Source organism: Ursus americanus, chromosome X (assembly GCF_024610735.1).
Source record: "Ursus americanus isolate L20-20 chromosome X, mUrsAme1.1.p, whole genome shotgun sequence".
In the NCBI taxonomy this organism is placed as follows: domain Eukaryota; kingdom Metazoa; phylum Chordata; class Mammalia; order Carnivora; family Ursidae; genus Ursus; species Ursus americanus.
This window is the reverse complement of record NC_142164.1, coordinates 81,109,584-81,125,818: the sequence shown is the minus strand read 5'-3', so window position 1 is coordinate 81,125,818 and position 16,235 is coordinate 81,109,584. Positions and strand designations below refer to the sequence as shown.

At 39.7% G+C, this 16,235-nt stretch overlaps 1 protein-coding gene across 2 annotated transcripts in view; it reads left to right on the top strand.

Annotated features, from left to right (window-relative positions):
* The window catches only part of CCNB3 (cyclin B3), a 52,126-nt gene that overhangs the window by 10,493 nt on the left and 25,398 nt on the right, over window positions 1–16,235 (top strand). For both annotated transcript variants that reach the window (XM_045786732.2, XM_045786703.2), the window contains 4 exons: window positions 202–332; window positions 6,290–9,206; window positions 10,099–10,194; window positions 11,425–11,517. In XM_045786732.2, the coding sequence (XP_045642688.1) occupies window positions 319–332; window positions 6,290–9,206; window positions 10,099–10,194; window positions 11,425–11,517 (3,120 nt within the window). In that variant the 5' untranslated portion in view covers window positions 202–318. The remainder of the gene's footprint in view (window positions 1–201; window positions 333–6,289; window positions 9,207–10,098; window positions 10,195–11,424; window positions 11,518–16,235) is intronic.

The window sequence follows — 16,235 nt, the reverse complement described above, 5'->3', positions numbered from 1 at the left end:
CATTGTAATTGGTTGGCACCAGTGCCACACTGGTTGTGGGATGTTTTGATTATTACTCCTGGGAACACCCAAACAAGGTGTCCAAGGTGGGGATGTGGGTCAGAACTTTCCTAAAAGTGCTACCTATTATGTAATTTGTGGTTCTCTAGATTTCCTTGCTTCCTTCTTCCCCTGCCAACCCCACCCCCATGTTTTTTGCAGGCTTCTCAAACTCAACCTGCCCAGCTCAAGAAAGAAGCCAATAAAGAGTTTGTTAAAGATGTTTCCAAGAAGATAAAAGGGAGCACATCTGCTCTTGGATTAGCCAAAAACAATGAGATGAATATGGAAAGGTGAGTAAGGAGGAGACTCAGATGGCAGTGTTTTAGTTGGTAAAGGAGGGTATGTGACTTCCTTTGACCTCCTTTTGTCCCCCATTGAGAACATGTTTAGTGAGCCACAGTGGTGATTACCACATTAACCGCTGGGTGCTGAGGTGGGCCCAGCTGTGGTTGCTGAAGTGATATAGGCCTCTTCTCTCTCTTTCCATGGCGTGTGCATATTGAAAGAGCTGTTGTCATCGGGAAGTTTGCCAAAAGATCTTGTGCTCATCTTTTCTCTTTTTTAGTAATTCAGTCCCTGTTTGAGCTAGTCTGCTTAAGATTGTGGGGGCAACTTTTCAGGGGATGCTCAGTAGCTGGCTGATAGCTTGCCAGTCAACTTATCTCATTAGAAGCTTTTGGGAGAGGTTTGTCCCTTGTTACTGGAGAGAAATTATCTCTCTAGGCCAAAAACCTATGTTTTCCAGATGTTACAGGGAACTGTTCACAGGTTCTGCAAGTAGATACAAGTATTATCATTTGGGTTAGAAAAAGGATTTACCCGTAGGAAAACTATTATTAGAAGAAGAGTTAGAGAGTGGAATGAGTCCTTTCTATAGCCTCTCCTCATTCCGGTGGGAATTACTTTCAGGAAAGAAAAGAATAAATTAGCTAGATAGCTATAGTAGGCTTAAGCAGGGATGCCAAATGGTAAGAGAAAAAGGTTGGGGAATTCCAGAAAATTAACATGTTAGGTCCACAGGACACTCTTCTAATTACCTAACCAAAAGAAATCAAACCAGATTAGCATTTATCCCTACTTAGTTTCTTGCTGAAATGAAATTCCTGGGATTTCTCTGTGTATTTTGACTTTAATTCCCTGCATTATTTTCTTCTGAATTTCTTTTATAATTCTGACTTTAGCAGGGAAATCCTCACAAAATACCAGAAACATTCTTGCCTTCATTCAGGGTGCAGTGGAATGGACCTTAATAGCACTAGAACTAGTGGCTGACATTTATTGAGAACTCACTATAATCACACATTATTCTAAGTGGGTTTTTTTTGCGAACAGCTTTATTGAGATAAAATTTACATACCATACAATTCACCCATTTAATGTGTGTAGCTCACACATTATATACGGAAAGGTTTCAGTATATTTGAAGTTATGCAGCCATCACCACAATAAATTTTAGAACATTTTCAGAATCCAAAAAGAAAAAAAAAATAAGCCTGTATCTTTAGCTATCACCTCTCAATTCCCTCATCCTTCCCAGCTCTAGGCAATCACTAATCTACTTTCTGTTTCTATAGATTTGCCTATTCTGTGCATTTCATATAAATGGAATTATACAATGTGTGGTCTTATGTGTCTAGCCTTTTTCATTTCATATAGTGTTTTCAAGGTTCATCCATATTGTTTTAGGTATCAGTACTTCATTCCTTTTTTGCTGACCAATAATATTCCATTGTATGAATATACTGTCCTTTCTTTATCCATTTTTCACTTGGTGGACATTTGGATTGTTTCGACCTTTTGGTTATTGGGAATAGTGTGGCTATGAACATTTGTGTACAAGTTTTTGTTTGAACACCTATTTTTGATTATTTTGTGTGTATACCTAGGAATGTAATTGTTGGGTCATATGGTAATTCTGTGTTGAACTCAATGAGGAACTGCCAAACTATATTCCATAGTGATGGCACTATTTTACATTCCTACCAGCACTGTATGAGGGTTTCCAATTTTCTACATCCTTGTCAACCCTTACTATTTTTTTTATTATGGCCATTCTAATGGGTGTGAAGTGGTATGTCACTGTGCTTTAGATTTGCATTTTTCTTTTTTTAAGAAAATATTTATTTATTTGACAGAGAGAGAGAGAGCACAAGCAGGGGAAGTGGCAGGCAGAAGGAGAGGAAGAAGCAGGCTCCCAGCTGAGCAGGGAGCCCGATGTGGGCCTCGATCCCAGGACCCTGGGATCATGACCTGAGCTGAAGGCAGACACTTAACCGACTGAGCCACCCAGGCGCCCCTAGATTTGCATTTTTCTGATGACTAATGATGTTGAGCATCTTTCATGTGCTTATTGTCCACTTGTATACTTTTTTGGAGGAATGTCTATTCAGATCCTTTTCCCATTTAAAAAATTTAGTTGTTGAGCTTTTCATTATTAAGTTGTAAGAGTTCTTTATATTTTCTAGATACAAGTCTCTGATCAGATATGTAATTTGCAAATATTTTCATCTGTTCTGGGAGTTGTCTTTTCATTTTCTTGTTGGTATCACTTGAGGCACAAAAGTTTTTAATTTTGATGAAGTCTGGTTTATTTTTTCCTTTGTTGCTTACGCTTTTGGTGTCCAATCTAAGAGACCATTGCCAAATCTGAGGTTACAAAGATTTAAGATTTTCTTTGCAGACCTTAAAAGTTTTAGCTCTTAGGTTATTGATTCCTTTTGAGTTAATTTTTGTTGTTAGTGTGTGTTAGGGGTCTAACTTCATTGTTTTGCATGTAGATATCCAGTTGTCCCTGCACTATTTGTTAAAAAGACTAATCTTTCTCCACCTAATTATCTTGGCATCCTTGTCAAAAATCAAACGACTATAAATGCAAGTGTTGTTTTCTGAAGTCTCAATTTTATTCCATCGATCTACGTGTTTGCCGTTATGCCAGTACGACATTATCTTGATTGTTGTTGCTCTGTAGTGCATTTTGAAATTAGGAAGTGTGACTCCTCCAACTTTGTTCTTCTTTTTCAAGATTGTTTGGCTATTCTGGGTTCTTTGCAATTCCTTATAAATCTTAGAATCAGCTTGTCCGTTTCCACTAGTAAGCCAGCTGGGATTCTTACAGAAGTTGTCTTGAACCTGTAAATCAGTTTTCAGAGTATTACTATCTTAATACTAAGTCCTCCAACCCAAAATAATGGGATGTCTTTTCATTTATTTAGACCTTTAATTTCTTTTCTTTTTTTCTTTTTTTTTTAAAGATTTTATTTATTTATTTGACAGAGATAGAGACAGCCAGCGAGAGAGGGAACACAAGCAGGGGGAGTGAGAGAGGAAGAAGCAGGCTCATAGGGGAGGAGCCTGATGTGGGGCTCGATCCCATAACACCGGGATCACGCCCTGAGCCGAAGGCAGACGCTTAACCACTGTGCCACCCAGGTGCCCCTAGACCTTTAATTTCTTTCAACATTTTTGTAGTTTTCGGAATATAAGTTTTGTACTTCTTTTGTTAAATTTATTTCTAAGCATTTTATTCTTCTTGATGCTGTTGTAAATGGAATTTCCTAATTTCATTTTCATATTGTTCGTTGCAAGGATATAGAAATACATATGATTTTGGTTTATTGATCTTATATCACAGAACCTTGCTAAACTTGTATATTAGTTCTAATAGTTTTTGTGTGGATTCCTAGGATTTTCTATATGTAAATCATGTCATCTGCTAATACACATAGTTTTACTTCTTCCTTTTCAATCTGGAGGACTTTTATTTTATTTCTTGCCTAGTTGCCCTGTCTAAAACCTTTAGTACTAAGTAGAATAGTAGTGTCAAGAGTTGGACATCCTTGTCTTCTAAGAATTGGGTCAAAACCTTATTCTGGTTTTCCTAAGATTTGCCCAGTTTTAATATGGAGAGTCTTGCATCCCAGGAACCCTCTCAGTCACAGACAAAGACAGTTGGTCACTCTATCAAGGAAGTCTACTCTGATCACCCCACACCTATGGTATCATAGATACTCAATACCTATTTCCTATACTAATATTTCTTAAGAGATCGATTTGGAGAGGCAGACAGGAGTCAGATCACCAGGGCCTTGCAGATCATGGCAAAGAGTTTGGAATTTATTCAGAGAATAGAGGGTTTTTGTCCTAAAGCATCAGCAATGTTATATGAATTATATATTGCTACACTACAGATCTCCCACCCTCTAAAGAAGAGTTGGATATCCTTGTCTTTTCCCTGATCTTAGGGGGAAAGCATCAGTCTCTCACCATTAAGTATGATGTTAGCTTTGGGTTTCTCATAGATGCCCTTTATCAAGTTGAGGAATCTCCTTTCTATTCCTAGTTTATTGAGTGCTTTGTCATGAAAGGGTGTTGTATTTTGTCAAATGATTTTTCTGAATCTATTGAGATGATCACGTGGCTTTTGTTTTTTTATTCCATTAATATGGTTTGATACATGAATTGATTTTTGGATGTTAAACTAATCTTGTATTCCTGGGACAAACCCCACTTGGTCATGGTGTATAATACTTTTATGTGTTGCTGGATTTGGCTTGCTAGTATTCTGTGGAGGATTTTTGCACCTATATTTTTAAGAGATACCAGACTATAATTTTCTTGTGATATCCTTATTTTTGGTATCAGAGTAATATTGGCTTCATAGAATGAGTTGGTAACTGTTCTTATATCTCCTGTTTCTTGGGGTTGTTTAGGAGGAACTGGTAGTAATTCTTCTTTAGATGTTTGGTAGAATTCCCCAGCAACACCATCTTCTGGGCCTGGACTTTTCTTTGTGTGTAGTTTTTGTATTAATTCAGTGTTTTTGGTTGTTAGAGGTCTAACTCAGATTTTCTATTTTCTTTTTAAGTCCATTTTGGTAGTTTGTGTCTTCTTAGGATTTTGTCCATTTCATCTAAGTTACCTGATTTATTGGCATACAGTTAGTTTTGAACTCTTCTTTGTTTTACATGTTATTATTGCATATTAATTCATCTTCACAACAACCCTATGAAGGAGGTAATATGATCCCCACTGTATAGGTGAAAAAAGTGAAGCACAGACAGTTAACTTGCCCAAGGTTACCCAGCCAGTAAGTGGAGGAGCCAGGATTGGAATCCAGGTAGTCTAGCTCCAGAAGGCATACTCTTTATCATAACTAGATTATCTGAAGACTACTTTTAAAAGTTCTCATCAGAAGGCACCTGGAATCTATCTGGTCATGTGGAACAGCTCTAGGCACTTCCTTTTTAAAACAACAACAACACAGTGTTTTTAAAATTATATTCATAGAGTTGTACAGTCATCACCACTATCTAATTTTAGAACTTTTCAACACCCCCCAAAAAACCTGAACCCATTAGTAGCCCCTTTCCTTTCCCAGTCCCCCACTCTACCCCTCCTTCCCCACCCCTTTCCAGCCACAGGCAACCACCAGTCTACTTTCTTTTATGGATATACCTCTATGGGTATTTCTATTCTGGACATTTCATATAAATGGAATCATATGATATCTAGTTTTGGGGGCACTTACTCTTGTTCAGACTGATGATTGTATTTGCCTTCAATTCTCTCTTATTCTGATTTCAAGTCCTCCAGTGATTTGGTCACACTAGGTTAGTTACTAATTGGATCTGAAATCCTATTCAAAACAAAGCTTTGAATCTGACTCATGTGAAAAAATGTCTATTGTGGTCTTTTTATTTTCTCCATTGGGAAAGTATCTCATGAATAGATTAGGTTGAAGGGAATGTGGTTAGATACCACTAACATTAAGTACCAGCCCACCTTTCTCTTCTAAGCCTTCATAAGCGTCTCTCTTATAATTTTCTCATAAGCCTTTAAACAATATTGATTTCAGCCTGCATTTTACCACATGCCTGGTGCTGATAGACAAAGATAAATAAATGCGGCTCGTGAGGGAGACTTATATAAGAGCAGATAACTCATATAGTGTGGTATTAGAATAAAGACTTCATATATAAATAAAGGAAATAATTGATATATAGTAAAGCATAACATGGATTTTAGGGGACATTTTTCAGGAAAGTGTGAGAACCTAGGCCATGGAAACTACAGTGTGCTACTTAGTTGATTCACTATGGTACCTACTGATTTTTACCCTTTAATCTGTCTCTAGAGGTTGAATCCCTTTCTCCTTTTATAGCTTTGGTAAATATAGCAACAAAATGAGATGGTTGGTGAGGATTCTAGGAACTTCATTCTTCTTACTCAGGCGTTGTTTCCTTTACAGTTATAAGCTGGAACCCTCCCCAGTAGTAGTCTCTACTACCTTGGTACCAAATATTATGGAGAAACCACACATTCTGGAGGTATCTACCATCTCTAAAACAACCACTACTGAGGAGGTATCATTTTTCAAAAAACCATTAATTTTAAAAGAGGAACTCACTACTGAGGACACAAGCTTTTTCAAGAGGTCATTATCTTTAAAGAAGTCCACAAATCAGGGGGAGGTATCCCTCATGGAGAAGCCACCATCCTTACAGGAGGAGGCTGACAGCAATGATGAGTTTGTTGTAGAGCCAATGACTTTTGGGAAGAAGCATAAAACTGAGGAGGCAGCCATCACCAAAGGAACATTATCCTTAAAGAAGATGTGCACGTATCAGGGGGACTTGGCTTTGCAGGACATCACTGTTGAAGAGGATTCCTTCTTAATGGAGCCAACAAACTTTAGAAAGAAGCCTAAAACAGAGGAGGCAGCCCCCACCAAGAAAGTGTTATCTTTAAAGAAGAAGAATTATACCACTCAGGGAAAGGTGTCCCATGTGAAGAAACCACTAGGATTGCAGAAGACCACCTCTGAAGAGGAGTCCCTCATTAAGGAGCCACTGGCTTTCAAGAAGAAACCTACCAGCAAGGAGGCAATCTTCACCTTGAGACCATTATCTTTAACGAAGTGTACTACTAACGGGAAGATAGCTGACTTGAAAAAGCCATTAGAATTGCAGAAGGCCACCTCTGGAGAGAAGGCACTCATTAAGGAGCCATTGTCTTTTAAAAAGAAGCCTACCTCTAAGGAGGAGTCTCTCTTCCAGGAGCCATCTGCATTGCAAGAGAAGCACACCACTGATGGGAAGGTGGTCCTCTTGAAGAAGCCACAGGCATTGCAGGAGGAGAACGATAGTAAGGATAAATTTCTTATGGAGCCAATGTCCCTTAGGAAGAAACATACTACCAAGGAGACAGACCCCACCAAGAAGCCATTACCTGTAAAGAAGAAGAGTACCATTCAGGGGAAGATGTACCACTTGAAGAAGCCACTAGTATTGCATAAGACCACCTCTGGAGAGAAGTCATTCGTTAAGGAGCCATGGTCCTCTAAGAAGGACACAACTGAGGAGTCCCTTTTCCATGAGCCATCCATGTTGCAAGAGAAGCACACCACTCAGGAGGAGGTGTCCATCTCGAAGAAGGCCTTGACCTTTCAAAAGACTCTAACTGAGAAGGAGTCACTTTTAAAGGAGGCTTTGGCTTTTAAGAAGAAACGTACCATTGAGGAGGCAACCCCCACCAAGAAGCTATTATCTTTAAAGAAGAAAAAGTGTACTAGTCAGGGCGAGGTGTCCTGCTTGCAGAAGCCACTAGAATTGCAGGTCACCTCTGGAGAGAAGTCACTCATTAAGGAGCCATTGTCCTTTGAAAATAAGTCTACCACTGAGGAGGAATCTCTCTTCAAGGAATCACCTGTGTTGCAAGAGAAGCATACCACACAGGGGGAAGTGGCTCTTTTGAAGAATCCAGGGGCGTTGCAGGAGAATATCGATGGTGAAGATGAATTTCTTATAGAACCAGTTCCCTTTAGGAAGAAGGATACCACAGATGAGGCAGTCTCTACCAAGGAGCCTTTATCTTTAAAGAAGAAAAAGTGTGCCACTCAAATAATGATGTCCATCTGCCAAGAACTGTTGGACTTGCAGAATATGATTAGTAAAGATAAGGATTCCTTCCTTATGGAGCCAGGGTCACTTAGGAAGAAGTGTTCAACTGAGGAGGCAATCCTTACCAAGACACCGTTATCTTTAAAGAAAAAGCAAATCACTCGGGGGAAGATGTTCCTCTTAAAGAAGCCACTGGTCTCAGAGAAGACCACCCTTGAAGAAGAGTCACTCTTTAAGAATTTATTGCCCTTAAATAAAAAGTCTGTAACTGAAGGGGATATCCTCTTCCAGGATCCATCTGTACTGAAAGAGAAGCACACCACTCTGCAGGAGATGTCCCTCTCAACTAAGTCATTGGCCTTGCCAGAAAAGACCACCACTGAAGAAGAATCATATCATAAGGAACCATTGACCTTAGAAGAGAAGCCTACTACTGAGGAGGAATTCCTTTCTCAGGAGCCATTTTCATTGCATGTTAAACCTACCAACAAAGATGAGTCCCTCTTCTGGAAGGCTTTGGGCTTGCAGAAGAAGACTGATACCAAAGAGGAGTCCTTGAAGAAGCTGTTGGCTTTGCAGGAGAAATGCACTACTGAAGAGGAATCCCTTTTAAATAAACCATCGGTTCTGAAGGAGGAGCTCTCCACTGAGGTGGCAACAAGCATTGAGAAGCAATTACCTTCAAAGAAGAAACCCACTGCTCAGGGGGAGGTATTCGTCTTGAAGAAGCATTTGGCCTTGCAAGAGAATATCACCAATGAAGAGTCCCTTATTAAGCAACCACTGGCTTTTCAGAAGACCAGCATTGAGGAGACCATCCCAAGGGAGTCCTTGGCCTTGCAGGAGAATCCCACAGTTGAGGAAGAAGCTACCCTGAGCGGGCCCTTGGCCTTGCAGGAGAAGCCCAGCAGTGAGAAGGAGACCCTCTTCCAGGAGCCATTGTCCTTTCAGGAGAAACCTACCCTCAATGAGACATTCCATGTCAAAGAGACATTTGCCTTGAATGAGAAACCCACCACTGGGAAGGAGCTGTCCCTGAAGGAGCCATTGGCCTTGCAAGAGAATCCCACCCAAAAGGAACATAACTCTCGCAAAGATTTCTTCATCCTCCAAGTTGAAAACAGCTCACATGTGTTCAGCACTGCCCCCGAATCCAGAACAGGCATGTCCAGTGTGGGCGAGTTCAATAACACAAGCGAGTCCAGTGCTTGTGAATCCAGTTCTGATAAGCCTTCCTCACCTTGGGGCAAGAGGTCACAGAAGGAGGTATTCTGTTCTCTTTCTTCTTAAATTAGATTATGTGTTCTTTGTTGTCCTGTAGGTGGCTGCTAGCAAAGAGATATATATATATATTTTTTGCCTTCTTAAGCAATTGATCTGTATATAGTAAGCTATAGTACATCAGGTTGGCCTGTGGGATCTCTTGACTTTCCGACTGGCACAGAAATACACCCAAACAGTTAGAAAGAATTTATTCCAGGAATACCCACAAGGATCTGGAATATACTCTCTCTCTCTCTCTCTCTTTCTCTCTCTCTCTGTGTGTGTGTGTGTGTGTGTGTGTGTGTGTGTGTGTGTGGAAATTGCCTTTCTTATTAATTGCAATCTGCATTTCGGTGGACTCCAGTGAAAAGTGAGTAAGTTCCACAGAGGCATCTCACAAGGAAGATGGTGTTTAAGTTGAAAATTGGAAGGATGAAGGAATGGAATTTGGTAAGCAGGAGGAGAAATACCCCTCTTGTAGGCAAAAGAAACTGGGTAGAGATGTAGAAGGGAGGAAAAGGCTACCAAGAAAATGAATTGGGTTAGATCAAAGCACTGAGACAAAACAAGTGACCTAAGAAGATAAGTGATGTAAGTTGAAATAGTAAAATAAGAGTGTTTTTCCTGGAGAGTCTTGAGCTTACCTGTAAAAATGGTGCCTAGTTCCTAGGGCAGAGCAGGCATGTACAAGAAGGACTAAACATTTCTTGGTCACTTAGCAGTATGAGGATGGAAGGACCACAGAGTGCTCTGTTGTGGCCCAGAATATATGACGCTTGAGGAACCTTAGCAGAAGACGACAGTGGGAAGAAAGGAGTGCATCCTTTATGTGTATGTGCTAAGCCTTCCCTGGAATCTTTCTCCTCCTAATACCTTTTTGGTGATTTCCAAGCAGATAATCCCATTGGAGGATATTGACAAGAACCACAGTGATCCATTTTTCAACCCAATATATGCCAAGGATATCTTCAGTTACATGAAGGAGAGAGAGGTATGTAGGTGGCTGTTGGAGGGGAAGGATTTCTAGGTCTCATTTCCTCATCATTCCATCCTTCAAATGCAAGTTGAAAGGGATGGTAATAATGATTAAAATAATAACAGCAATAACTGGCATCTACTGGTAGCTTACTCTAAGTTAGACATTGGGGCTAAGGAGTTTATAGACATTATCTTGTTTAATTCTCCCAATAACTTCATGATGGTAGATACTATTATCTCCTTTTTATAGATTGGAGAAACTGCTCAGAATCACACAACTAGTATATGGTAGAGCTGGGATATGGGCTAAAAGTCTGATTACCTTGAAGACCTCTAATTGTTGAGGAGACAGTCTCAGACACAAAAATAATAGTCTTCTTCTGAGTGCCTGCTCTTAGAGATCTTTTCCCTTTTCTATGCAAGTTTCTGGCATCATATGTAAAATCACTCTCCAACCTGGTGACATTTTCTTCATCCTTTAAAATCAGCCAGTCTCCTTGACCACTAAAAATCATTGATTCCAAATTTTCTTCTCTCTCTCTCAACGGAACAGATGGGACCAAGGTTATCTATCAACTAAAAGTTTTAGCAGGCCATGCATAAGAGGGAGGATGAATATCTTGTCTTTTCTCTAGAGACATAATGTTTGATTAACTGACTCTAGATCCTTCACTTTTTCTACTATAGCTCGGAGGAAGTCAGGGATAACTTTGTTATACTACAAGTGTGGGCCTTAGCTCAGCAGTGTCAGTTTCACTTGGGATCTTGTTAGAAATGCAGAAACCTAGCCCCACCCAGACCTTCTAAATTAGAATGTGAATTTTAAAGATCCCCAGGTGGTATATGTGTTAAAGTTTGCCAAGCACTGCTCTACACAGCATGGCATTGTGCTTTAGATTGAATTGCAAAGAAGGGGCAGAACCTCTTTGGTATTCATCTATAGTCATAGGTGTATTCCTGCCCATATTCCATATTCCCCCTGGACTCCTCCATATCTGCTCTAACGCTTGAATATGATGTGCATTCATTTCCCAAGGATAACTAGGACTTGTCTGGAAAAGGAGACTTTGATCTGCCCCTATCTAATACAGCTGAAAATAATGAGTTAGAACTTATGAAGTTAATTATGTTGTTACAATTTCTTTTTCTGAGTTACCAGTTGCAAGTATTTTTTTTCCTAAGTTACAATTTTTGAACTATAAGAAGAGTTTATGGATTAATATTTCTTTTTTATTGCTGCCAGGAAAAGTTCATACTTAAAAAATACATGAACAGGCAGACTGACATCAGCAGTTGCATGAGGGCCATTCTTGTGGACTGGTTGGTAGAGGTGCAGGTAAGCCTGACAACTGCTGCTTTAAGGGGCTGCTCTTCTCTTTATTGATTATTCATTCAGTATCACCAGGTACCAAGCATGGTAAAAATTCTCTGGGTCTACAGAGCTGAGCCATGGTTCTTGCCTTCAGGGAGCTTATGATCTAGAGGGCAAGATAAGACATGCAGACAGAGAAGTACAATAAAAAGTAGAATACACTAGGTACTATAAGAATGTTATACATAAGATACTATGAGAACCCAGCAGAAGGAGAGACTATTTCTAGAAAAGGCAATGATGGTATGATAGTTTAATCATTCTCAAAATTTTGTAAAATTCTGTCTAGTGCTTTGGATAGGGGTCAGTGACAAAGTCTTTCAAGCTTAGGGTGAGATCGGTAATAGGGAGGACAGGATGGCAGACATGGCAGGACCAGACATGGCAGGTAGCTATTTGTCCAGGGTTGGATGTTGAGGGAATACTGCTATGAATACTTAATTATTTACACAAAGGAAGGAGAGTCTGGAACAGTACCTGGCACATAGTGGAGTATCAATAAATATTTGTCAAATGAATGGAATTGAATGGCTTGGTATGGAGTTTGCAAGAAAATACAAGGCATAGGCTATGCCCAGACGAGTCTTAACTATATTATTGGGAAGAAAAGGTAATAGAGTTTAATATCCTTTATTGAGTACTAGAGGAGTTGTTCAGGGTCACTTTAAAATAACAGACCAGGAAAATGTGGTAGACATGATATATTTGGATATCAGTAAAGCATGAAAATGCCTCTCATCTTATGAAACTAATGAAGAATAGTAAATTAGGTAAGAATAGAATTTGGCAGATGCCTGGGTGGCTTGGTCAGTTGTGTCCAACTCTTGGTTTTGGCTCAGGTCATGATCTCAGGGTGGTGAGGTGAAGCCCTGCGTTGGGCTCTGCGTTCAGCGGGGAGTCCACTTGAGATTCTCTCTCTCTCCTTTTCTCCCTGCCCCTCTCTCCCCCACCCTCTCAAATAAAATAAAATAAAATAAATCAATCTTTAAAAAAGTAGAATTTGGGTAGATCTTACATAAGTAAAACTGATCCCAAAGATTACTTTGTGTGTGTGTGTGTGTGTGTGTGTGTGTGTGTGTGTGTGTGTGTGTGAATTTATTTATTTATTTATTTATTTTTTGGATATATATATATGTGATTTTTTATTATGTTAGTCACCATACAGTACATCCCCAGTTTCCGATGTAAGGCTCAATGATTCATTAGTTGTGTATAACACCCAGTGCACCATGCAATACGTGCCCTCCTTACTACCCATCACTGGTCTATCCCATTCCCCCACCCCCCTCCCCTCTGAGGCCCTCAGTTTGTTTCTCATAGTCCATGGTCTCTCATGTTTCATTCCCCCTTCTGATTACCCCCCCTTTCTTTATCCCTTTCTTCCCCTACCGATCATCCTAGTTCTTATGTTCCATAGATGAGAGAAATCATATGATAGTTGTCTTTCTCTGCTTGACTCATTTCACTTAGCATTATCTCCTCCAGTGCCGTCCATGTTGTAGCAAATGTTGAGAACTCGTTCTTTCTGATAGCTGAGTAATATTCCATTGTATATATGGACCACAACTTCTTAATCCAGTCATCTGTTGAAGGACATCTCGGCTCCTTCCACGATTTAGCTATTGTGGACATTGCTGCTATGAACATTGGGGTGCATATGGCCCTTCTCTTCACTACGTCTGTATCTTTGGAGTAAACACCCAGTAGTGCAATGGCTGGATCATAGGGTAGCTCAATTTTTAACTTTTTAAGGGACCTCCACACTGTTTTCCAGAGTGGCTGTACCAACTTGCATTCCCACCAACAATGTAGGAGGGATCCCCTTTCTCCACATCCTCTCCAACAATTGTTGTCTCTTGCCTTGTCTATTTTTGCCATTCTAACTGGCGTAAGGTGGTATCTCAGTGTGGTTTTGATTTGAATTTCCTTGATGGCTAATGATTTTGAACATTTTTTCATGTGTCTGTTAGCCATTTGTATGTCTTCATTGGAAAAGTGTCTGTTCATATCTTCTGCCCATTTTTTGATTTGTTTATTTGTTTCTCGTGTATTGAGTTTGAGAAGTTCTTTGTAGATCTTGGATACCAGTCCTTTATCGGTAGTGTCATTTGCAAATATATTCTCCCATTCCGTGGGCTGCCTCTTAGTTTTTCTGACTGTTTCCTTGGCTGTACAGAAACTTTTAATCTTGATGAAGTCGCATACATTCATTTTATCTTTTGTTTCTCTTGCCTTTGGGGATGTATCATGAAAAAGGTTGCTTTGGCCGATGTCGTAGAGGTTGCTGCCTATGTTCTCCTCTAGAATTTTGATGGATTCCTGTCTCACATCGAGGTCTTTCATCCATTTGGAGTTTATTTTTGTGTATGGTGTGAGATAGTGGTCAAGTTTCATTCTTTTGCATGTAGTTGTCCAATTTTCCCAGCACCATTTATTGAAGAGACTGTCTTTTTCCCACCGGATGTTTTTTCCTGCTTTATCAAATATTAGTTGCCCAAAGAGCCGAGGGTCCATTTCTGGGCTCTCTATTCTGTTCCATTGGTCTATGTGTCTGTTTTTGTGCCAGGACCATGCTGTCTTTGTGATCACAGCTTTGTAGTACAGCTCGAAATCCGGCATCGTGATGCCCCCAGCTTTGTTTTTCCTTTTCAACAGTTCCTTGGAGATTCGGGGCCTTTTCTGTTTCCATACAAATTTAGGGACTGTTTGTTCCAGTTCTTTGAAAAATGTCCTCGGTATTTTGATCGGGATAGCATTGAAAGTGTAGATTGCTCTGGGTAACATGGACATTTTAACTATGTTAATTCTTCTGATCCATGAGCATGGAATATCTTTCCATCTTTTTATGTCTTCCTCAATGTCTTTCAAGAGTGATTTATAGTTTCTAGAATATAGGTCCTTTACATCTCTGGTTAAGTTAATTCCAAGGTAACGTATGGTTTTTGGTGCTATTGTAAATGGGATGGATTCCCTAATTTCTTTCTTCGGTCTCGTTATTCGTGTATAGAAATGCAACTGATTTCTGAGCATTGATTTTGTATCCCGCCACGTTACTGAATTGCTCTATAACTTCTAATAGTTTGGGAGTGGCTTCTTTTGGGTTTTCCATATAGAGTATCATGTCATCTGCGAAGAGAGACATTTTGACTTCTTCTTTGCCGATTTGAATACCTTTGATCCCTTTTTGTCGTCTGATTGCTGTTGCAAGGACTTCTAGTACTATGTTGAATAATAGTGGCGAGAGTGGGCATCCTTGTCGTGTTCCTGATCTTAAGGGAAAGGCTTCCAGCTTTTCCCCATTGAGAATAATATTTGCAGTAGGCTTTTCATAGATGGCTTTTATGAGATTGAGAAATGTACCTTCTATTCCTACACTCTGAAGGGTTTTAATCAGGAAAGGATGCTGTATTTTGTCAAATGCTTTTTCGGCATCGATTGAGAGGATCATATAGTTCCTGAGTCTTTTCTTGTTGATATGATGTATCACGCTGATTGATTTGCGAATATTGAACCACGCTTGCATCCCAGGTATGAAACCCACTTGATCGTGATGGATAATCCTTTTAATGTACTGTTGGATTCTATTAGCAAGGATCTTGTTGAGGATTTTGGCGTCCATATTCATTAGGGAAATCGGTCTGTAATTCTCCTTTTTGAGGGGGTCTTTGCCTGGTTTGGGGATCAAGGTAATATTGGCCTCATAGAATGAGTTTGGTAGGTTTCCTTCTGTTTCTATTTTTTGAAATAGCTTTAGGAGAATAGTATTATTTCTTCTTTGAATGTTTGGTAGAATTCCCCAGGAAAACCGTCCGGGCCTGGAGTTTTGTTATTTGGAAGGTTGTTTATCACTGACTGAATTTCTTCATGATTAATTGGCCTGTTTAAGAAATCAGTTTCTTCCTGTTTCAATCTTGGTAGTTTATAGGTTTCCAGGAAGGCCTCCATCTCTTCCAGATTGCTTAGTTTTTTGGCATATAGCTGTTGATAAAAATTTCTAATAATCCTTCCAATTTCAGTGGTGTTCGTCGTGACCTCTCCTTTTTCATTCATAATTTTAATAATCTGGGTCCTTTCTCTTTTCTTTTGGATAAGTCTTGCCAGTGGTCTGTCAATTTTATTGATTCTCTCAAAGAACCAGCTTCTAGTCCTGTTGATCTGCTCTACTGTACTTCTGGTTTCTGCTTGATTGATTTCAGCTCTAATTTTGGTCAACTGCTTCCTCGTGAGTGGATTAGGCCTGTCCCTCTGATGCTGTTCCAGCTTCTTGAGGTGAGAATATAAAAACTGCATTTTAGATTTTTCTATTCTTTTGAGTGAGGCTTGGATGGCTATGTATTTCCCCCTTAGGACTGCCTTTGCAGTATCCCATAGGTTTTGGACTGTTGTATTTTCATTCTCATTGGTCTCCATAAATTGTTTAATTTGATTTTTGATTTCCTGGTTTATTGAGTCATTCCTGAGCAGGATGATTCTTAGTCTCCAAGTGTTTGAGTTTGTTCCAAATTTTTCCTTGTGGTTGAGTTCCAATTTCAGAGCGTTGTGGTCTGAGAACATGCAGGGGATAATTTCAGTCTTTTGGTATTGGTTGAGACCTGTTTTGTGTCCCAGAACATGGTCTATTCTTGAGAATGTTCCATGGGCATTAGAATAGAATGAGTATTCTTTGGTTCTGGGGTGTAGTG